This window comes from Mirounga leonina, unplaced genomic scaffold (assembly GCF_011800145.1).
Source record: "Mirounga leonina isolate KUSES-001 unplaced genomic scaffold, KU_Mleo_1.0 Mir_180, whole genome shotgun sequence".
Classification (NCBI taxonomy): Eukaryota; Metazoa; Chordata; class Mammalia; order Carnivora; family Phocidae; genus Mirounga; species Mirounga leonina.
The window spans coordinates 11,909,738-11,932,596 of NW_023270469.1; the positions used below are offsets into that span (position 1 = coordinate 11,909,738).

Genomic DNA, 22,859 nt, shown 5'->3' on the forward strand with positions numbered 1-22,859 from the left:
GTTTTGAGTGATGTCAGAGAAACAGTCTAGTAAGGAAGGCCGTGCCCAGGAGAGTTCCAGAATAACGTGGATGGGCCTCTAGGAACAGGTCTCATCTGGCCAACAAAGAGCTGCTTGGTTTACGATGGGCAGTTTCATGATGAATGGACAACATCCTGTTCGGAAAGCTGCTTGCAGTCGAGACCAGCGCAGCGGCCAAACCTAATGTCCCTTCCAGAGGGGGAGGAATTGGGGGATAAATGGAGAGAAGGAAAAAATACTAGCTATGGGTAAAGGATTGAATACATGGGTTATGTGATGGGAAATGAAATAATACATGAACATCTTGAAAGAGGTTCCAAGCAAGAGGCGATACGGTCTCTTAACTGCACCACCCCAGATGCATGAAAGGGTACATGTGTCCTCGAGACCCCTCCTGCTTTGGAAACCCGACAGGACTGAATGGTAGCCTGCGAATCTGAGTGGCCTCACCAGAGGAGACCTTTTCACAGGATGTGATGGACAGGACAGTTAAGAGTGACTGAATGGGATTCTGTAATATGCCAGTAACCTCTGACTTTTAAGACTGTTTGGCTGTAAGGGATCCATGTCTGAGAAGGGGGGATGGGCTGTAATGTTGTGATGTATAATAATGTGTATTTGGGTTTTGTCCCCATTTCTGGCGGCTACTAACATCCTTGGACTTTACTAAGTGGTTAGAGGGGTAAAGATGTCTCTTGTTATGTTAATGAGCTGACTTTTGGAACTCTCCTAAGGATGGGGGCTGGTTGCCAATGGAGCCAACCAGGGGACTAGAGGGTTGGAATTTTGAGTCCCACTTTGGGAAGAGGCGAGAGCCTGGAGATGAGTTCAATCACCAGTCGTCAGCGATGTGATCAATCGGGCCAATGTACTGAAGCCTTCATAAAAACCCCCAAGGGGCTTAGGACTGAAACTTTAACCTGTGGAATCTGATGTGATCTCTAAGTGGATAGCGTCAGAATTGAGCTGAATCTTAGGGCAGCCAGCTGGTGTCGGAGCATCGCGTGTCGGCGTGGGGGAAGCCCCTCTCCCACACACGCAGTGGGATCAGGCGCGGAGCCCTCCTGCCAGTGGAGCCTGCTACCTTTGTGCCGCAGGAGATGGGGCTCATTCGTGGTTTCCGTTCGCTGGGAGCCTTAGCTGTCAGCACTGGGTGGAGTGATGGAAGGGTGGGCACAGCACACGGCAGTGAGGATCCGAGTGAGGAGAGGGAGGGCCCTGGTACGAGCGGGTGGCTCTGGGGCCTTCGCCTTGCCTTCCCCCTCTTCCCCATCACTGCAGGTCTCCGAACCCCGGCAGCTTTTCCTATGGCAACAGGAAAATATTTCCTATGCCTTGTGAGGTACGGTTCTTGGTTCTGCCCCAATCAGGCGTAAAGCCGAGGGGGCTCCAGATCTGTGGCATCTCGGGGGAAACAAGCCCATTGCCTGGACGGATCTTTGAGTGGGTTATGGATCTGTGCATCGTATGGTCTCTGGAGATACTGGCCAGTTAAAGCACTTCAGCAGCCGTGAGTAATAATGCAGGACCCAGCCCCCAAACTTGTGATGGCCAATCAATTCCCTTTTCTCTTTCCTGCTGCTTAAAATCTTAAAGGTTTGAGTTTCAGTTAAGGTATAGTTTCTGATCTCAGTTTCTACTTTGTGATTTTCTCCTGTTACCCTGATCTTGTGTTGTTACTGGAAAAATTTGTGTGATAATCTTCATGGGCCCCCTCTTCTAAGGCAGCCACTTTGCTTTCCAGAACCCCCCTGGGATTGGGGTTTGCCTCCACGAGTGTGATACTCACTTTGGGAAAAGCCCCTAGACCTCTGGAGTGTTAATGCCAGACACTCGGCAGTAGGTACGCCGTGGCACTGAACAACGCCCAGGAACCTTCCCCAGAGGTTTGCATTTGCCAAGGAACTGATTACCACCTCAGGGTTTTTAGGAGATGGTGGTTGCAGATGTTTGGGATGATGGGGTTTTGGAATATAGGTGAGGTTTGGTGGGGTGAGGTCTGGAGCCGAAAGCCAAGAAAGAATTCTTGAGACCTCTCTGGTGTAAAAAGGTGGTTTTATTAAAGCACAGGGACAGGACCCATAGGGAGAAAAAGCTGCCCCGGGTTTGTGAGGTGTGGCTGATACTTGGGAGTTGGGGGAGGTAAGGAAAAGGGAGGTTCCAAAAGGATTTTTGTATGTTAAAGAAGACTCACAGGATACCGGAGGCCTTGCCGTTGTCAAGTTAAGGTGGTTTTTCCTTCTAGTAAGGCATTAACGGTAACATTACACTTTGCCCACTTCCAGTATCTGTCAACGGGCTACAGATTATAAGGACACTTAATTGTATCTACATTGCCTTCTGGAAGCTAGGCCACTGATAGAAATGCTTTGTTCTTGTAAATTGCTAAAGCTTTTGTGAACCGATGGAGACTCCTGTCTTGCAGGATTGTAATCTCTATGAATTAACTATTTGTTTTTCCTTTAGGGCAGCCAGGAGTGCCTGAGGAATGTCACACATATCCCATGGGGGGGTGGTTGTGGGGTGTCCGCTTCTGCTTTGTCCTCAGCTCGCTTTCTGCTCCCTCATCAGGGACATTTATATTTGTCCATTTTTTAAGTAACATCCCGCCAGGGATTGAAGCCGTGATATCCCGCTGGGTCAGGGGACGCAGAATGACAGCAGGGAGTGAAGCAGTTGACTCCTCACGGAGCTAATGCATACAAAGCAAAGAGCAGCGTGCTGCCCAAGAGCGTAAGAAGCAAGCGATACCTACCGACCATCACTAATAGCAGTACTGTTGTTACTACGGGTCGGCTGGAAGCGGCTGTTGCTAGTATTTTTTATTAGCATTTGACCTCCAGAGGTCACAGGTAGCCATATTAAGCTTCCTCAGCAGCTTGACCCATTTGGTCATGTTTTTCCACCTGCTGCCAATCACCCATTCCTCAAGATGGCCTGTTCCATCAACGTCTGTCTGTCTCTGCAGGGCACCCCTCAGCGACGCCCCTCTTGCCCGACCTGGCCACCGTGCGCCCACTGTTCAGCCTGAGCCTCTACCTAGTGCAGCCGAACCAGCTGACCCTTGCCAGTCCCTGCCCCACCCCTGGCCTGATGCTTACCACAAAGTCTGGCTTTATTTTTCAACATTACAGTGTCGTCTTGCGCAAAGTGATCTGAGGCCATAGACCCCCAGGCCCCTTGCTACCCTCAGAGGCATACATCCCAGCATGACAGGCCTTCCCACCTCTTGGTCTCTGCCACTTGAATTTAAAGGGGGCCGCCCCTGCTCAGTCCAGGCCTCGCCTCACTTTGCTAAGAGGTATCAACTTTCATGCACTACTCTTCTTCCTTTTCTCGCTTTCAGTAACGGCTTCAGCACCTTGCAGGGAAACCAGCCTCCCATAACTCCCCTGCCCACATTCAGCATCAACCAGATGGAGAAAGTGCTCAGGTCAGCCCTGTCCCAGATCACCTGGACAGTTGCTCTAAATGTTCTTTTGGGTGTGGAGTTCCAGAGTTTTGAGGTGAGAATGGGTAATTCTCATGAGTCTGGATGGGCTGGAGGAAGAGGAATGGTCAAACGTCAGGAGCCATTGGGAAGAGATCTAGGGAAGCAGGAATTTAAGTGAACTTGAATTTGCAAGAGCATTTCTCACTGATTGCCAACAATCAGTAATAGAGAAAGCATTTGGTTGCTATTTGAAATTTTGTTGAAAGCCATTGAAATGGGGGCCATGAATTGGCAGAACCTCATCTCTTAGGGTTCTCCTCTTAAGTGGGGGGTTTCTGTTTCTGGGCACCTACTCAAATGCTCCTCCCAGTTAGCATCACTTGTTAAAAAGCAGATGATGCTATTCCTTATTTGAAGCTCTCCTGTGGCTTCTCATTTTTCTCACAGGGGCAGGCCCAGCCCATACCTATGTCTCCAGCTTCCTGAAGCATGTCCTCTAACCGGTTTTCCTTCTGCTCCTGGGAAGCACTGCTAGTAAGCAAACACCTCCAAGACCGGAGCCCTCTGTCACAATATGATCTTGTTCACCACTGTATCCCTGGCAGCCCACGAATGCCTGCTCCCTTGCTGGTGCCTGAAATGTTTTCTGGAATGAATGAATGTAGCCATGTCCACTATCCGTGTCAACAGCTGTGGTCCAGACTTCTCATGGGGGTTTATGCTCATTTTACTAACCAGTAACTGAAGTCTTCAGTACCCATCTCTGGATTCTTTGACCTAAGTCTCAGTAGCCTTTATAGGTGTGTTTTGGTTTCTTTGTTGTATTTTGGTTAACATTCTGACAGTTCTTATAAAACCGAGAAAGGTAGATTGTCCTTTATTCAAACATGTTACATACAGTTCAGTGTGTATGTCTGAGATAGAAGAGCAGCCTCTTGGGATAGAAGAGATAAGACCTGAGGATAAGAAGGTTACCAACACTGCGCTAAGATCTGGAAAACCAGAGCAGAGGGTCCCAGATATGTTCTCTTGACTACTGTTCAGCAGGATGAACTATGGGAGTTTTTCCCTTCAAAATCCCCAGAATACAGACCTAGCCAAGTCAGAAGATGTAAGTGGAGACCAGACACCGAGAGTCCACTCTACTTGGGCCAGCAGGATTTGATGGGACAATCCAGGTAAGTAGTTGAGTCAAGAAAAATTCTAGCCAAACAAGGCCTGGGGATGGCCCAGGTCCCTGATGGCCCACACCAGCTGTCGGGTTGGGATTGGGGCTGTGTCCTCATGCAGCTGCAGAGAAGGACGATGGAGCAGGGGTGGCTGGAATGAAACCTCTAGCTGCATTCCACAAAGTCCCCTCCCCCCAACCCTGAGGACCCATAGCATCTCACATTTCCATGTTTTTTTTCAAGCTGTGCCTCAGCACCTCATCCTGGTTTCCTTAGACCTACAATCCCCCCACCATCCTTAGACTTAACAGTAGAGAGATGCCAATTAAATGTATCAACGCTAGCTTTATGCCAAGAGGATCCCCAACTTTAAATTTATGAAGCATTAAAACAATGGGGGAAAGTGTAAGCATTTTAGTTATGAAAAGGTTATCCGTGGAAATAGAAACTCCAAAATTAAAATATCAAATGGAATAAAGATCGGTAATGGGGCCAAGTGCAGCAGGCCTGGGTGAGGAGTCAGATGGGTGGAGGTCAGAATCTGGAGACAGCCCCTACTGGCTGGGTTCTGCTATGCACAGCGCATCGCCCCTCGGCCGGCTGTGCCCAGCGCGCTGCAAGACTGAAATACACCCACATGCCCAGGCTGTAAGAACTGTTTCCGAAGTTTCATTTAAAACCACTTTGATTTATGAGGATTACAAGGAATTTTTTTTTTTTCCTGATGTCGATTTCTAGGACCTTGGGAGCAAACAGCTCACGAAAGGACAGTTACCCCAATGGTTACCTCTGCATTTGTAAAGGTGGGTATGTTTTCTCAAACCATTTGTAATTTGCTGATTTGTAATAATGACCTTGTAAAAATGACTTTTCATGGGTTTTTCTGTCTTTACTATTTTTTTTGTATTAAAGATTTCCTTGTGTAAACAATGAATGTCAAATACGTGTTTTCATGGAGAACATAGGCTCAAGCATACCATACAGCTACGAAAGCTAGAGCCTGAGAACAGAAGACAGCCGTTTTATAAAGAGAACCTGCCTTATGTTAACGAATATTAATTATTTACCTTGTGTTATGAGTGAATAATTATTTGTGTTACGAGTGAGTTATGATGTTGTTTTAGTATAAATGACTTAATTTAGGGACCAAGGAATGCATGAAACATTTTCCATTAGACTTAATGGTAATTATATTTTTTGACAGAATTTTATTATCCAGGACCATAAAATCATACAAATACACACAAACACACATATACTTAGATCTTTATTTTAGAAATGTGTTGTACACACACAAACTCTCTCTCCCCTCTTCCTCTCCCCCCTCCCTCTTCTCGTCTGACCTGGAAGCATTTGCACTTACACATTCTTCTCCATGGAATACCATCCAGCTATGGTATAGTTTTACTGCAGTTTATTCAATCATTCTCTTACTGATGGTTATTCACATTGTTTCCTTTTTTGTCCTTATCAAAAAATACAATATACATTGATAAACATATAATCTTAAGTACTGGCACTTTATCTTTTCTTAGGGATAGATTCCCAGGAGTGAGACTCCTGGATTGAAGGGTCTGTGTATCCTTAATGTTAAGAGTCGCACTGTACACATTTCTAACAGCAGTGTATGAGATGAATCTTCTCCCCTGCTTCCTTGCTGGTAGTAGACAAGAGGACAGTTTAGAAAGACAAAGACTTACTGGACTATAGCTGTTCTGGTAACACCTGTTCAGAAAGTCACTCACATTCATATATAGTCACAGCACATCAATGACATTCAGAAACAAGGAAGAAAAAGGCCAGTTACAGTTGCCAGAGTGACAAATGTAGTGTGCGGTTTATGACTGATCAGGAGAGAAACGGGAATTTGAAATCAATACTAAGATGGTTTGCCTCTGAGTTATGCAAAAAGCTTTTTTTTTTTTTTAGGTTAATTGTTAGACTTTTCAGTGATCTCGCCATATGTTTAACTTCTAAGGTGTTTGTGAACCTTGAAAGGCTTAACCTGTGCTAAAGAGTTCCAAAGGGAGATGCTTTTGGTTGATGACCGTGAAACTCAAGGAGTGGAAATGACTCCTTTAAACAGAATGTGGCAAAAACGCATTTCTAAAGTGTTGTGCACATGGACATTTTAAAAAGCAGTAAGACATTTACTGACAGTTTCTTAAATTTTTTCTCTAAAGTCTCTAAAATGCAACATTTGTGAACCACATACACATCCTACTTTTTTATAAGACAATTTGTAAAATATTAAGAGCAACAGGGAAACAAAAATAAAAATACAAGTGGTTTCTGGGTTATACACGATGTTGAAAGACATGCATTTGTACGTAAACAAACAGCCCACTGCAAAACAACTGTGCGCTCGAGACAGGGCCTCTTCAGCTGGGGCATGGCCCACAGTGCTCTTGCACTCTCGAAATCCCCTCTTGATTATGGCTCATTTACATATTGATGTGATTAGCAACCCCAGAAACAAGTTAGAACTTCAACATTGTCTTCTGTTTATTGCAGAGGCAGCGGAATAACGATGGTCAGACCGACTCTCTATGCCAGCGAGCAGTAGAAGAAAACATAGGCCATATGCTAAGGAAACTGTTACCTATTTCATGTGGAATGCATCCTGGCTCGGAAAGGTACTGAAAAACACGCTATGTTTAGCGTGGAAAATCTTATTCATGCCCCAAGTGTCTCAGAGGACAAGAATTTCAAACTCCCAGTAACTGTTAAATTTACATGTGTAGATCTAAGATAGGATCACACATAACCACTAAATTCCTAAGGTATTGAGCCTTTATGCTGCTGACCAGAACATTTCATTCTTGAGTAATTCAAGATTTTAAAAAGCTCACTGTAATACATCTAAGCATGTCTATTTACAATTGGATATACGCTGATGTGTATTTAGCTGGGCATCGTATCTAACTTTGGGTAGAACACTGTTCTGAGGGGACCCTGTTTTTACATGTTTTTGATGTGATGGATTGTATCTCACTATGAATTTCCATGTTCCTTCAGCACCTTTGTGCGGTTTCTCCCCCATGGTCAAGGGTTGGGGTGGAAGGGTTTTCCACAGTCCTGGCTGGCTCCATTCTCAGGGCTTTTCCCCTAAGTGAACTCTTTGATGGACACTGAGCCGGGATTTCCTGCTGAAGGCCTTCCCACATTCAGAACACTCGTACGGTTTCTCTCCTGTGTGGATTCGCAAGTGTAATCTAAGGGTTGACCTCTGGCTGAATGTCTTGCCACATTCAGTACATTCATAGGGTTTCTCCCCGGTATGAGTTCTCATGTGTATAATGAGTTGTGAGTTCTGGATAAAGGACTTCCCACATTCACTGCACTCATAGCGTTTCTCCCCTGTGTGAATTTTCTGATGTATAATGAGGTTGGATTTCTTGAAGAAGGTTTTTGCGCATTCAGTACACTCATAGGGTCGTTCTCCCGTGTGAATTCTCTGGTGGGTAGTAAGTTCAAATTTCTGGGCAAATGTCTTGCCACAATCACTGCATTCATAGGGCTTCTTCTCCATGTGTGCCCTCTGGTGAACGATGAGGTTTGACTGGTGGGTGAAAGCTTTTCCGCATTCAATACATTCAAAGGGTTTCTCCCCCGTATGAATTCTTTGATGTTTAATGAGGTTTGCTTTATGGGAGAAGGTTTTCTTACATACATTACATTCATAAGGTTTTTCTCCAGTGTGTATTCTCTTGTGACTAATGAGGAGTGACTTAAAGGAGAAAGCTTTGTCACAGTAATTACAAATAAAAGGTTGTACTAAATTTCTAATTTTTTGATGTTTAAAAATGGCTTCTTTAAAGACTTTTCCACTTTTGTTATATTCAGAGTATTCTAATCCATTATGGGTTTTCTCTTGCTTCAGATAGAGGAGTGCTTTTCCAAATCCGTTACACTCGTCAGCTCTCTTTCTTACGTAGCTTCTATTATTATTAAGTAAGTCTGAATTCGATTTCAAAGTTTTTTCATATAAGTCATATTTATAGGGTACGTGCCTTAAAGAAACAAAATCCGTGCTGAGATTAAATGTTTTTCCAAAGAGATTACCTCTCTCCTCAATTGGGGTTTGGTTCTTAAAAATGATAAATGGCCTCGCCTGCTCATCTGGGTTGCTGTGGTCCCTCTCCGTCTGGTCGTCAGCCTTCCACACCTCTAGGCAAGAGCACAGGAAAAACGCTCGGTCAGCCCCTTCTCTATAATGTTAGAGGATAGGAAGTCTCTACAAATGTTCTATCGTGAGGCTGCCTCTTCAGTGCGGGATCCAGTCTTCTAGTACTGAAAAGTCTCCAATGCAAATTTTGCCTAGTTCTAAAAAAGTCCTTGGCAAAAAAAATAAGTGGAAATTGACAATGGACACAAGTGGCAGTGCCAGATTACAAAATGGCCCTAAAGGGTAAAAAGAAAAGGACAGCAAACAGGGCACAAATGATGCGGGAAATCTGGCAAGTCTGGGGACAAGACACTGAACAGTTAACATCTTCATCTGCTTGGTTTCTTGGTCTGCTAAGGGAAAAAGGCCTAGGCTGATCTGAGCTTAGCAACTACCCCTTAGGTTCTGAATGACTATGATCTGCTCATCTCTGCCACGCAACTTTTTTTTTATTTTTTTTTTAAAGATTTTACTTATTATTTTGACAGAGACACAGCCAGAGAGGGAACACAAGCAGGGGGAGTGGGAGAGGGAGAAGCAGGCTTCCCACCGAGCAGGGAGCCCGATGCAGGGCTCGATCCCAGAAGCCTGGGATCATGACCTGAGCCGAAGGCAGACGCTTAACGACTGAGCCACCCAGGCATCCCTGCCATGCAACTTCCAACACTTCTCACTGGTCCACAGAGCTGATCCTATTGTAAAGATCCAAATCTCTAAAGTATGACTTTTGTAAGTGGATGACACGATCCAGAACTCCTATTTTGTGGGAAATAAAATTAATCCAAGGGTCCAAGATTCTTGAGGCAGAATACTTTGTTTCACTACTTTTTTCTACTGAAATATCTTATTTTTCTCCTACTATGTTTAATTTCTTCTCTAAACCAGTCTTGTCCCTACTTTTATTTGAAAGAAATCTTAAGGATCAGATTTATCCAACCTTGACCTAGACCTTTAATAACCTTTATTTTTATCTGTATGGTCCTGGTCATTCCTGACTCTTGTGATCCTGCAGCCATTTGTGTCTAGGACAAAGACATCGCCCTTACACTAAAAAAAAATTTTGTTGTTGGGTTTTTTTTTTCCTTACAGCTATTACATCAATTCCGTGACCTAAAATATCACAGTCACCATTCTGGCAAACTGACAAAACTAATCACAAAGGTTTAAGAAAGGTTAGGCAATGCCAAGTGTGACGGAAAAATACAAAAGTTAAACAGGAAAAAAGTTAAGCAGGGACAGACATAATCAGAGGTATGATTTAGAGATCTGAGGAATACAGGTTATCTGGTCTTGGCCAGCGCTTAAGGTTTGGGGACCTGAAAAATTGCTTCTTAAAAAATATTTTAAAATATTTTGACCCACTCATGATCCCTAGGGTATTACTTCCCTTGGCTTCTGATTCTCCTTCCCTCTTTTGCCATCTTCCCTAGAAAACTGTGAAAAGGCAATTGTTAATATGCTATCTATACTTCTCTTCCTGTTGCTTGAAAATCACATCTGGTTTGACACTATGAGATAACTTGCTAATGGAACATAGCTCCTAACTGCTTCGACTTCCGAAGTCCCCAAAATAAAGAAAGTAGAACTGCAGAGTCTGTACTCTCTCTCAGCTTTAACAACTGAAGCTGAAGGACAAAACCACTAATTCAGAAACTCAGAATTGCGGGTACGGGAGAAAGTACACAAAAGGTAGGCAAACACTAAGGTACATCCGAAAGAGGTCCTTACCCACTGACAGTAAGTTGCTATAATTCTCCAGCATCACATCCATGTACAGAATCCTCTGTGAGGGGTCCAGCTGCTCCCATTCCTCCTGAGTGAAGTCCACGGTCACATCCGTGAATGAAACGGATCCCTGAAATGGCATATTGCTATTCATTCTGAAATGATCGACATTTGATAATGTAGAAAAGGATATGTGAAAACTTACTCTTACCTTGTTATAAAACAGTCATTCACCAGAACACCAACTATACATCCTCCTGGTTTTATGTTTCCAAACTATCTTTATAACAGTTAAAGCATTTATTTAGATTCCCCTCTACATCTGACACTATCATATGTGACAGGCATCGAAGATTAATCAAACACTGTTCTCTGAAAATGTGTATAGGGAGATAAATGTGTAAATATGCAGTACTGAATGTTACCAGTGTAGAGATGATGCCCATGTAGGTACTTCTGTGGTATCAAACCAGACAGTATTAAAGAGTTAAAGCTTTAAATATATAAAGGCAGAAGAGGAACTCACAATTACAAGACAAAATGTCAGGCATCCGTAGATCTCTCTACCATAGCCAAGCCATCAAAATGGTAGGAGGGCAAAAATAAACAAGTGGAACTACATCAAACTAAAAAGCTTCTGCATAGAAAGAAAACCATCAACAAAATGACAAGGCAACCTACTGAATGGGATAAAATACTTGCAAATCATCTGATAAGGGGTTAATATCCAAAATATACAAAACTCATAGCTCAAAAGCAAAACAATCCAATTAAAAAATGGACAGAATGTATCATATGACCTCACTGATACGAGGAATTCTTATTCGCAGGAAACAAACTGAGGGTTGCTGGAGTGGGATGTGGGGTGGGAGGGATGGGGGGACTGGGGGATGGACACTGGGGAGGGTGTGTGCTCTGGTAAGCGCTGTGAATTGTGCAAGACTGTTGAATCTCAGATCTGCACCTCTGAAACAAATAATGCAATATATGTTAAGAAAAAAAAAAAGAAGGAGGTAGCAGGAGGGGAAAAATGAAGCGGGGGAAATCGGAGGGGTAGACGAACCATGAGAGGTGATGGACTCTGAAAAACAAACTGAGGGTTCTAGAGGGGAGGGGGGTGGGAGGATGGGTTAGCCTGGTGGTGGGTATTGAGGAGGGCACGTTCTGCATGGAGCACTGGGTGTTGTGCACAAACAATGAATCATGGAACACTTCATCTAAAACGAATGATGTAATGTATGGGGATTAACATAAGAATAAAAAAAAAATAGAAGATCTGAACATTTTTCCAAAGCCCTATATATGGCCAACAGGTACATGAGACGATCGCTCAACACATCACTGATCATCACAGAAATGCAAATGAAAACCACAGTGAGGTATCACCTCATACCGGTGAGAATGGCTGTTACCAAAAAGATGAGGAATAAATGTTGGCGAGGATGTGTAGAAAAGGGAACCCTTGTGCACTGTTCGTGGAAAGGTAAACCGGTACAGCCACTAAGGGACACAGTATGAAGCTGCCTCAAAAAAGAGAACTACCACATGATCCAGCAATTCCACCTCTGAGTCTTTGTCTAAAGAAAACACAAACACTAACTTGAAAAGATACATGCAGGGCGCCCGGGTGGCTCAGTGGGTTGTGTCTGCGTTTGGCTCACGTCATGATCTCAGGATGCTGGGATAGAGTCCCACATCAGGCTCCTGCTCAGCGGGGAGTCTGCTTCTCCCTCTGCCCATCCCCCCCCACTCGTGCACATCCTCTCACTCATAAAAATAAATCTGAAAAAAAAAAGATATATGCACTCCCCTATATATATATGTTCAATGCAGCCTAATTCACAATAGCCAAGATACAGAAACAACCTACGTGTCCAAGGACTGATGAGTGGAAAAGGAAATGTGGCACATACACACAATGGACTATTATTATTCAGACATAAGAGAAAATCTAGTCACTTGTGACAACATGGATGGATTTTGAGGGTATCATGTTAAGCAACATAAGTCAGAGAAAGACAAATTGTATCATCTCACCTATATGTGGAATCTGAACCCCAAAACAACCAAGCTCATAGATACAGAGAACAAACTGGTTGCTACAGTGGAGGGTGGGGAGTGGGCAAAATGGGGGAAGGGAGGTCAGAAGGTACAAACATCCAAGTATAAGACAAGATGTAGGGGTATAATGTTTCTGCATAGTGACTAGAGTTAACAATAGTGAATTGTATATTCAAAAGTTGCTAAGTTCTCATCACAAGAAAAAAAATTGTAATATGTATGGTGATGGATGTTTACCAGACTCACTGAGGTGATCATTTAGCAATATACACCAGTACTGAATCATTACACTGTACACATGAAACTAATAATCCTGTATGTCATTATACCTCAATAAAAGATTAAGAGAAGATGTTCACAGTCACATTTTACATTAAGAGCCCAAAGCCCCAAAACAAGTGTTCATCAATAGATTTTTTGTGGGGGGCACCTGTTGGCTCAGTCGTTAAGCATCTGCCTTCGGCTCGGGTCAGGATCCCAGGGTCCTGGGATCGAGCCCCCTGTCAGGCTCCCTGCTCAGCGGTAAGCCTGCTTCTCCCTCTCCCGCTCCCCCTGCTTGTGTTCCCTCTCTCACTGTGTCTCTGTCAAATAAATAAAATCTTTAATAAAAAATCGATTTTTTGTGGTATATTAAAACAATTGAGTCCTATAAAGCAATGAAAATGAACTATTTCCAGCTACACAGGGAGGATTTCACAAGAGCTTCAAGAATCCTAATTTCTATTTCTTGGCCTGAATGGTGGCTATATGGATTTTATTATTCTGCATCCACTTGGCTAAATGGTAAGTACAGTAAAAACTTCTGCATGGCTGCTAGACCAATGAGGGGGATAAACCTGTGGCACATTACTTTGACTCAAGTTACAATAATTTGTTTTTTAAACAAGGTTTTTTTTTTTAATTTTATTTAAGAGAGAGTGCGTGTGTGCACGAGACCAAGAGAGCACAAGCAGGCGGAGGGGCAGAGGGAGCGGGAGTAGCGGACTCCTGTGGACGCGGGGCTCGATCCCAGGACCCCGGGATCATGACCTGAGCTGAAGGCAGACGCTTAACGACTGACCCACCCAGGCACCCTCAAGTTAAAATAATTTAGAAATGACTCCACCATCAAATGTGAAAATATTCTTTTTTCTCACAGTGCTGTTTTCCATACTCTATACAAACAAAAAAACCCCAAAATTGTTGATAAAACACAATTTTGATACCATAGCATTAAAAGGGATGTCAAACATGACGGACTTCAAAGACTCGTCAAGACAGTATGGTTTCCATCTGGAATGAATTTCGTGTTCTGGGGGGAAAAAGCCTATGGCCATGAGGAGAGGTGTGCCTAGCATATCTGATATCCAGAGCAGACCATTTTTTAATACCCCTTCCTCACCCCTTCAAACTGTTAGGTATTCCTTGACTTATGACAGGGTTACATCCTGATAAACCCATCATAATGTGAAAATATCATAAGTTGGAAAATGCACTTAGTACACCTAACCCCCTGAACATCGTAGCTTCGCCTACCCTAAACATGCTCAGAACACTGACATGAGGGGCACCTGGATGGCTCAGTTGGTTAAGCGACTGCCTTCGGCTCAGGTCATGATCCTGGAGTCCCTGGATCGAGTCCCGCATCGGGCTCCCTGCTCACCGAGGAGCCTGCTTCTTCCTCTAACCCTGCCCCCTCTCATGTACTCTCTCTCTCTCTCTCTCTCTCTCATTCTCGCTCTCTCAAATAAATAAATCTTAAAAAATTAAAAAAAACACTGACATTAGCTGACATGTAAGCAAAATCATCTAATTCAAAGCCTATTTATTTTATAATAAAGTGTTCAATATTTCATGTAATTTACTGAATTCTGTACTGAAAATGATAAACAGACTGGTTATACGGGTGCAGAATGGTTTTAAGTGTACTGGTTGTTTACCTTCACAATTGTGTGGCTGACTGGGAGCTGTGGTTTCTGCCGCTGCCCAGCATCACAAGAATATCCTACCACATATTGTTAACCCAAGAAAAGCTCAAAATCCCAAATACAGTTTCTACTGAATGTGTATTGCTTTCACAACATCGTAAAGTAAAAAAAATCATAAGTTAAACAATCTTATGCTGGAGACTGTCTATACATCTAAACTGTCACCTCCCAATTGACTTTTGAGTACAGGAATCTTCTTTAACCTATTCACATTCTCTCTATTCTGAATCTACGTATCTTTCATCTTCAGTTACGACCTTTGATTCCTTAGGCCTTGGTGATTCTTCCGAACTGTCACTGCCCCTGTAAGATTCCATACCTCCAAAGTCTAGATTACACTTGTCACCATCTTTGAAACCCTTGCCCTACTGACTTCCTACCGTCTCCTATTCATAACTCCTAGCCTTGGGAAAAGTAGTAAGAAAAAAATGACATAAAGGTTTGAGTACTACAAATGACCTAGTTATACTGAACAAATTTGCAGGTAGCCTAATCAGCATTATTTCATGACATCTTCTAGAATTCTTTAGCCATTTGGCATGGGAGCAGAGAATACAAGTGGTGGGTCATGCCTGAGATCAAGGCCACGGAGGGTCAACAATCATAGAGCCAATGTTTTCCCAGTAGTAAATATTTATTCTTATTATCAGATCACTTCTGAAATTAGAGTTCGAAAAACAGGATCATTAGGAAATTTCCAAGGGTCTAAAGTACTAGGGACACAAGCAAAATCATTCTTCACCCTGATAGGCAAGCTAGAGAACCCCTCAAGTCTTTCCTTTGCTTATTGTCTCCACCGAAAACCCAAATTACAAAAGCCTCTTCTTATTTTGTCTCCCCTTATTCTCATCTACCCCACATTCTAAAGCTAACACCATTTTTCTAAAGAATAGCTCTAGTACACGATTACCTTGAGTAGACACAATCATTCATTATCTACTGAAAATTAATAAACAATGACTAGCTCAGTATTCAACATCATTCAACTTTCTTTTCCATCCCTCTTTCCCATGGCTCTCCTCTCTATGCAAAGATCTTTCCAGTAAGATAACATCCTAGATCACTTAGATGTGATCCTTCCATATTTTGAGTCCCTGATCAGTTTTAAACCCTGGGGTATTTTGTTTCTATCTCTTGTGGCAATTTTGCCTTGCTTTCTTTTGTTAAGTGTGTCATATTCCTTCCATTCTCCCCGCTAGATGCTAAAATTTTTTAGACCAGAAATTGTACCTTGCTCATCTTTATATTCCTGTTAGCACAGAGTACATGAGTATATGTTAGGCACAAATTAAAAAAAAAAAAAGCTAAATTGAATGGAGTATTCTACTTTGTTTTTCATTATCTTCTTCTTCTTGAAGAGACATGCTACATAATTTCTGTAGCAACATCCTAAGTAGCCAGCCAAAATAATATAGCATCTGTATTGTTCATAGTCAGATTGTGTAAAGATTTTGGTAGTATTTGCTAAATCTTAATATCTGGCTCATTTTCCTGAGATGTCATGCATGCTCTAGTATGCTTGTCTCTTCATTAAAAATGTTTTTATTCAGTTTGTAATCTACATGATTCCTAGATCAATTCTGGCTGTATTTGTACTTGACAATAAATTTGTATCTAGATACCAGTTTTACTAGTGGTTACTCAGCTTCTCAGCATGGAGTAAGTATAAGTGAAACCATCTCCACATTTTCAACATAATGTAAGTAGAGACATACAATGTGATTCATCATCACCCAGGCATAAGTCATGGGCCACATAACCTCCCACAAAAGAAAGGAACAGCACATAGTAAAACTGAACAGGAAAAAAGAATGTCAGAAAAGATATTTTAAAAATATGTAACCGGATTTAACAGCAGGTCAGACACATCTAAAAAGATGATGAGAAAACTGGATAGGTCAGCAAGGAACCTAGACTGAAACAGAGAAAGAATAAAGGATGGGAAACACATCAAAAAGACTAAAAGACACATGGGACAAACTAAAAAGGCCTAATATACTTGCAGTTGGGAGTCCCAGTACAAGAGGAAAAATGCAACAGAAACAATACTTGAAGAAACAATGGCTTAGAATTTTCCAAAGCAGCTCACACACCAGACCATTGAACACTATTAACCCCAAGAACAAATACAAAGAAAATCACATTTACTCACATCATAAAACTGCTAAAAATCCCAGAGAAAAAAGATGCACTGCCTACAAAGACACAATAAAACAGCTGACTTTTCAACAGAAACAATGTAAGCCAAGAAACAACAGAGTATCTTCAAAGTGCTGAATGAATGAATGAATTGGCAAACTTTCTATAAAGGGCCAAGTAGTAAATCTTTTGGATTCTGCAGGCCACACGTGGTCTCAACTACAAGCAATCAAGTCTGCCATTGTACTGTGACAGCAGGCATAGGATATTTGTAAACAAATGGGCATGGCTGTGTTCCAATAAAACTTGATTTATGGACACTGAAATATGAATTTCATATAATTTTCGTACCATGAAATACTATTCTTTTGATTTTTTTTTTCCAGCCATTAAAAAAACGTAAAAAACACTTTTAGCTGTGGGTCATACAAAAAGAAGGCTGAAGGCCACTTGGTTCATGGGCATTAGTTTAACAACCTGATCTAAAATGATGGCTACTGGGGTGACTGGGTGGCTCAGGAGGTTAAGCATCTGCCTTCGGCTCATGTCCTGATCCCAGTGTCCTGGGATCAAGCCCCATGTCGGGCCCCCTGCTCAGTGGAGAGTCTGCTTCTCCCTCTCGCCTTGTTTGTGCTCTTTCTCTCACTCTCTCTGTCAAATAAATAAAAATCTTTCAATAAAATAAAATAATGGCTACTAAATAATAAATGTCAGGTAAGTGTTAGGTAATTTTACTAAAATGATGAGAACCATAAAAAAGATAATTAAATCTAGCAAGAGTCTGGTAGATGCAAAAAGCATCAGGAAGCAAATAAGTCAGCAAAGTATGTTGTTAAAATAAGTACACAGGGGATGTGAGGAGGAGGTGTTAAGTAATTAGCTGAAACTAATTTTTGGATTCCAGCAATCTGGGAGTTGTAGCAGAGAGAAAGTATTGTGTGTGTATGGAAAATACAAATTTTAATTAACTTCTTAAACTTTGTTTAAAATATAAGCACCAAAAGAGTAAGCTAAACCTTTAAAAAAATGGAAATAGGGGCACCTGGGTGGCTCAGTCGGTTAAGCGTCTGAGTCTTGGTTTCGGCTCAGGTCATGATCTCAGGGGCCTGAGATCAAGTCCTACATTAGGCTTCGCACAGAGTCTGCTTGAAATGCTTTCCTTCTCCCTCTCTCCTTTTCCCACTCTCTCTCTAAAATAAATAAATACATAAAATCTTAAAAAAATATATATATATACATAATTTTTAAGATTTTGTCTGTCAGAGAGAGAGAAAGAACATACAAGCAGGAGGAGTGGCAGGCAGAGGGAGACGCAGGCTCCCCGCCAAGCAAGGAGCCCGATGCGGGACTGAATCCCGGGACTCCAGGATCATGACCAGAGCTGAAGGCAGACGCTTAACCAACTGAGCCACCCAGGCGTCCCAGAACGGAAATAGAGGAAAAGTGCTATAAGTGTCAAGAGGAAGAAAATCAGTAATCAAAATAAAAATAGAACAAACATTTAATAAAAGGTTAAGAACCTCAGAGAAGTTTTCTTTTTAAAGGTTTATTTATTTTAGAGGTGGGGAGGGCAGAGGGAGACAGAAAGGGAAACTTAAGTAGACTCCACACTGAGTGCAGAGCCCTACATGGGGCTTGATCTCATGACTCTGAGATCACGACCTGAGCTGAAATGAAGAGTCAGATGTTTGACATAACCAACTCTGCCACCCAGATGCCCCCAGATAATTAAAAACAAAAACAAAAAGCCACATACTTTTTACAAGAGGCAAACTTAAATAGCAAAGCTTCAAAATAAAAGGCACAGAAAAGCTGGCACAGGAACATCAATAATTAAAATATTAGTGAAAACAGAATTCCAAGAATACGTATATGCCACAACCTTCAAATTCTATAAATTCTATTTAATGCGTACAAAAGTATGGAAAAAGAGAAGTGCATATACCTGCACAAAACTTACAATACTGGCTACCTCTAAAGTGAGGAGACAAGCTTTAATGGTCAAGAGGATTTTAGCATTAAATAAGGTGACTTAATACCAGGAGTAATAAGAGCCTGCTAAGGAGATCAGAACCATGATAATGAGAAAGACTATAAGAATTCAATATAAACTGTGTAACATAAAGACAAAAACTTACATATATACATGGTATATACATGACATATATATATATCTATATTTATATAGTCTTTCTCTCTAGTGTGTGTGTGTGTGCGTGTATGTATATATGTGTATATATATTATATATACCTACAGTATGGAAGCAAATAAGCCAAGATGTTAAGTCTAACTACTGGATACTGTAATAGGTTGATAGTTATTAGGTTGAGCCATATTGAAATTGATGCCATTCAACTGTTGTGACATACAAATATTGTACTTTCATATAGCTCAACCCTAATACAATTTTATTTGTATTTCTCTGCATTTTCACACTTGACAAAACCAAACAAAAAAACGTGAGAAAAAATACATTATGAACTATCATGCAAACAGAATTAAAAAACAAATCATCAGAAAATTTTAAAACACTGGGTACAAAGAGAAAAGCCCACAAGTTTCTGGATAGAACTGAAAGATCACATTCTGATAAGTAGAAAGGCCTTTGGACTTCATGCCTACAACACTAAAAAGCAATCACTTTAAAATTCTGAGAGAGGGGCGCCTGGGTGGCTCAGTCTTCAAGTGTCTGCCTTCGGCTCAGGTCATGATCCCGGGGTCCTGGGATCGAGCCCTGCATCGGGCTCCTGGCTCAGCAGGGAGCCTGCTTCTCCCTCTCCCTCTGCCTCTCTCCCTACTCATGCTCTCTCTCTTTCAAATAAATAAATAAAATCTTTAAAAAAATAAAATTCTGAGAGAGAAAAACAACAATAAAAGCTGGACCAATATATAAAATAATTTGCAGGCACTGGAGACCAACCATTGCAGGGCTACAATTATTGAAAGAACAGTGAACATAAGGGGAGCACAATGATAAAAGTGCTGGAAAAAAAAAATACCAATCTTGAATTCTATACACAGCAAAAATGTCCCTAATGGTATTTTCTCTAAAAGGTAGCACAGAGAAACAGAACCCAAGCAGCAAGTGGCACTGTTGCCACATTGAAAAAAATAAAAATTAGCACGTGGGTCTGCAAAGCAACTGAGATTTGGGGGCAAGATAATGAACATAAAGAAGACATAGAGAAGGGGCTCTAAAATTCTGCATAAAAATTCACCTCAGATCTCTGGGTGGTTCCTAACATGTGCACGTAGGGCAAGCCTCTAGGAGAACTAGTAGATGGCAACAGTTTTGTTCTGCCAGATAGTTAAGTTATTGGCAAAACACAATTTAACACACTTTAAGAGGGAGTTATGTATTATACATGTGTCCAGCAAATAAACAAAAATTACTAGAAAATATATGAAAAACCAAAAAAAGCAGTGATAAGAAACAAGAGGTGAACAGTCAACAGTATATATTTAGAGATAATCCATGGATTAGAGTTACTACATAAGACTTCAGATTAACTGTAAAGTATTATGTAAAAGAATACAGAGAGGGGAGCCTGGCTGGCTCAGTCTGTACAGCATGTGACTTTTGATCTAGGGGTCATGAGTTCAAGCCCCATGTTGGGGGTAGAGTTTACTTAAGAGAAAAAAAATACAGAGAAAAAGATGGATAATGTAGATAAAAATATGGGAATATTTCAATAAAGAACTGGAATCTACAAAAGAGAAGCAAATGAACATCACAGAACTGCAAAATGTAGTTTTTAACTGAAATTAAAAACTCACTGTAGAGACTTTAATAGCAGACACGACACAGCAGAAGACAAGAACTGTGCACTTGAAGGCAGGCCAGTAAGATAATGTCTAAACTAACACAGAGAGGAAAAACTGGAGGAAAACCCAAAATAAGAAATGTGAGGTATGGGGGCGCCTGGGTGGCTCAGATGGTTAAGCCTCTGCCTTCAGCTCAGGTCATGATCCCAGGGTCCTGGGATCAAGCCCCTCATAGGGCTCCTGGCTCAGCAGGGAGCCTGCTTCTCCCCTCTCCCTCTGGCTCTCCCCCTGCTCATTCTCTCTCTCTATCTCTGTCTCAGATGAATAAATTAAAAAAAATCTTTAAAAAAAGAAATGTGAGGTATGGCCAAGAAGTCTAATGCACTATCGCTTAAAATACTGAAAGCAATACCAAAAAAAGAGTAATGTGTAGTCTCACGAAGAGGGAAAAAAAAAGGGACAGAAACAATATTTGAAGAATAATAGCTGAGAATTTTACAAATATGGTAAATGGCATCAACCACAAATCCAAAAAACTCAATAAAGCCCAAGCAGAATAAATGCAAAGACAACCATATCTAGACACATCATACTCAAACTGGTGAGTGCCAGAGAAAAAGAGAGTATCTTAAAAGTAGCCTAAAGAAAAAGATCCCTTTCCTTCAGGGAAAAAAAAAAATGAAGACTTATTTCTTAATAGAAATCACAGAAGTGAGACAAAAACAGAATGTCATCTTTATTTTTTTTTTTAATTTTATTTATTTATTCATGAGAGACAGAGAGAGAGAGAGAGAGGCAGAGGGAGAAGCAGGCTCCCAAGGAGCAGGGAGCCCGATGCGGGACTCGATCCCAGGACCCTGAGATCATGACCTGAGCCGAAGGCAGACGCTTAACCATCTGAGCCACCCAGGCGCCCCAGAATGTCATCTTTAAAGTACTGAAAGAAGGGGCGCCTGGGTGGCTCAGATGGTTAAGCGTCTGCCTTCGGCTCAGGTCATGATCCCAGAGTCCTGGGATCGAGCCCCACATCGGGCTTCCTGCTCAGTGGGGGCCTGCTTCTCCCCCTGCTCATATTCTCTCTCTCTCTGTGTATCTCTGTGTCTCGAAGGAATAAATAAAAAAACCTTTAAAAAAAAAAAAAAGTACTGAAAGAAAAAACAAACCCTAGAATTCTATACCCAGGGCAAGTATTATTCAAAATAAAGGTAAAATAGGGGAGCTGCCTGGGTGGCTCAGATGGTTGGGTGTCTGCCTTTGGCCCGGGTCATCATCTCCAGGTGCTGTGATCAAATCCCATGTTGGGCCCCCTGCTCAGTAGGGAGTCTGCTTCTCCCTCTGCCTCTGCTCCTCCCCTCTGCTTGTATGGCATGCACTCTCTCTCTCTCTCTCTCAAATGAATAAATCTTTAAAAAAGGTAAAATAAAGGCATATATAGAGATTAACAAAACCTGCAAGAATTCACTGCAATATAATGTATACTGTTCTTAGATAATATTGAACTGGTATAATATTAATTCAGGATGATTAGTAAAGTATATAAGCTGTAATCCCTACAGAAACCACTTAAAAAATACATCACAAAAGCATTAATCATAAAAAAGTAGGTATGGTTGTATTTCTTTTTTTTTTTTTAAAGATTTTTTATTTATTTATTTGAGAGAGAGAGAATGAGAGAGAGCACATGAGAGGGGGGAGGGTCAGAGGGAGAAGCAGACTCCCCGCCAAGCAGGGAGCCCGATGCGGGACTCGATCCAGGGACTCCAGGATCATGACCTGAGCCGAAGGCAGTCGCTTAACCAACTGAGCCACCCAGGCGCCCGTATGGTTGTATTTCTATAACCACAGATAAAGAAGGGCATTCCAAAATGATAAAAGGGTAAATCCATCAAGAAGACAGAATAATCATAAATGCACATGCACTCAATAACAGAGCTTCAAATTACATTAAGCAAAACCAGACAGAACTAAAGCAAGAAATGGACAAATACATATTCATACTACCTATCAATCAAGTATCACAAAAGAATAAAGACATTTTCAGAAATGCAAAGTCTACAAAAACGTATCTCTCACATACCCTTTCTTAAGAAGATACTGGAGAATGTATTCCAATAAAACAATATTCACCCAAACAAGACAAAGACATGGGAAGGGGCAAGGAAACAATCAATATCAGAGGTGAATGAAATCCCTAGGAAAAGTGTGAAAGTGTGAAAGAGAATGCAGGATGGCAGAGATTCTCTACTGACACCAAACTGCTTGTCATAGAGACTGGAATAGTGTGATTCAAAAGCAGGCATTTCGAGGGCTGTCACAAACAATATGCCTTCTGCATTGTACCACCTTTTTAACCTGAGGGCAGAATGCCTGGGTGAACCTGGCCCAGATTCTTTTCCATACTTGGTTTGAC

At 41.7% G+C, this 22,859-nt stretch overlaps 2 protein-coding genes across 6 annotated transcripts in view; one reads left to right on the forward strand and one right to left on the reverse strand.

Moving 5' to 3' along the window:
* The window catches only part of LOC118023413 (chymotrypsinogen B-like), a 23,107-nt gene extending 15,716 nt beyond the window's left edge, over positions 1-7,391 (forward strand). Inside the window, exons 9-10 of the mRNA XM_035024513.1 lie at positions 4,539-5,426; positions 7,138-7,391. The gene's annotated coding sequence lies outside the window, so the exon portion shown is untranslated. The remainder of the gene's footprint in view (positions 1-4,538; positions 5,427-7,137) is intronic.
* Positions 6,553-22,859, reverse strand: part of ZFP1 (ZFP1 zinc finger protein) — a 38,544-nt gene continuing 22,237 nt past the window's right edge. For 4 of the 5 annotated variants that reach the window (XM_035024766.1, XM_035024763.1, XM_035024764.1 and 1 more), the window contains exons 3-4: positions 10,520-10,646; positions 6,553-8,793 (exon numbers count right to left, since the gene is read on the reverse strand). In XM_035024766.1, the coding sequence (XP_034880657.1) occupies positions 7,718-8,793; positions 10,520-10,646 (1,203 nt within the window). In that variant the 3' untranslated portion in view covers positions 6,553-7,717. Of the gene's footprint in view, positions 8,794-10,519; positions 10,672-22,859 lie in introns of all 5 variants that reach the window. The other variant, XM_035024762.1, reaches the window with a different exon arrangement.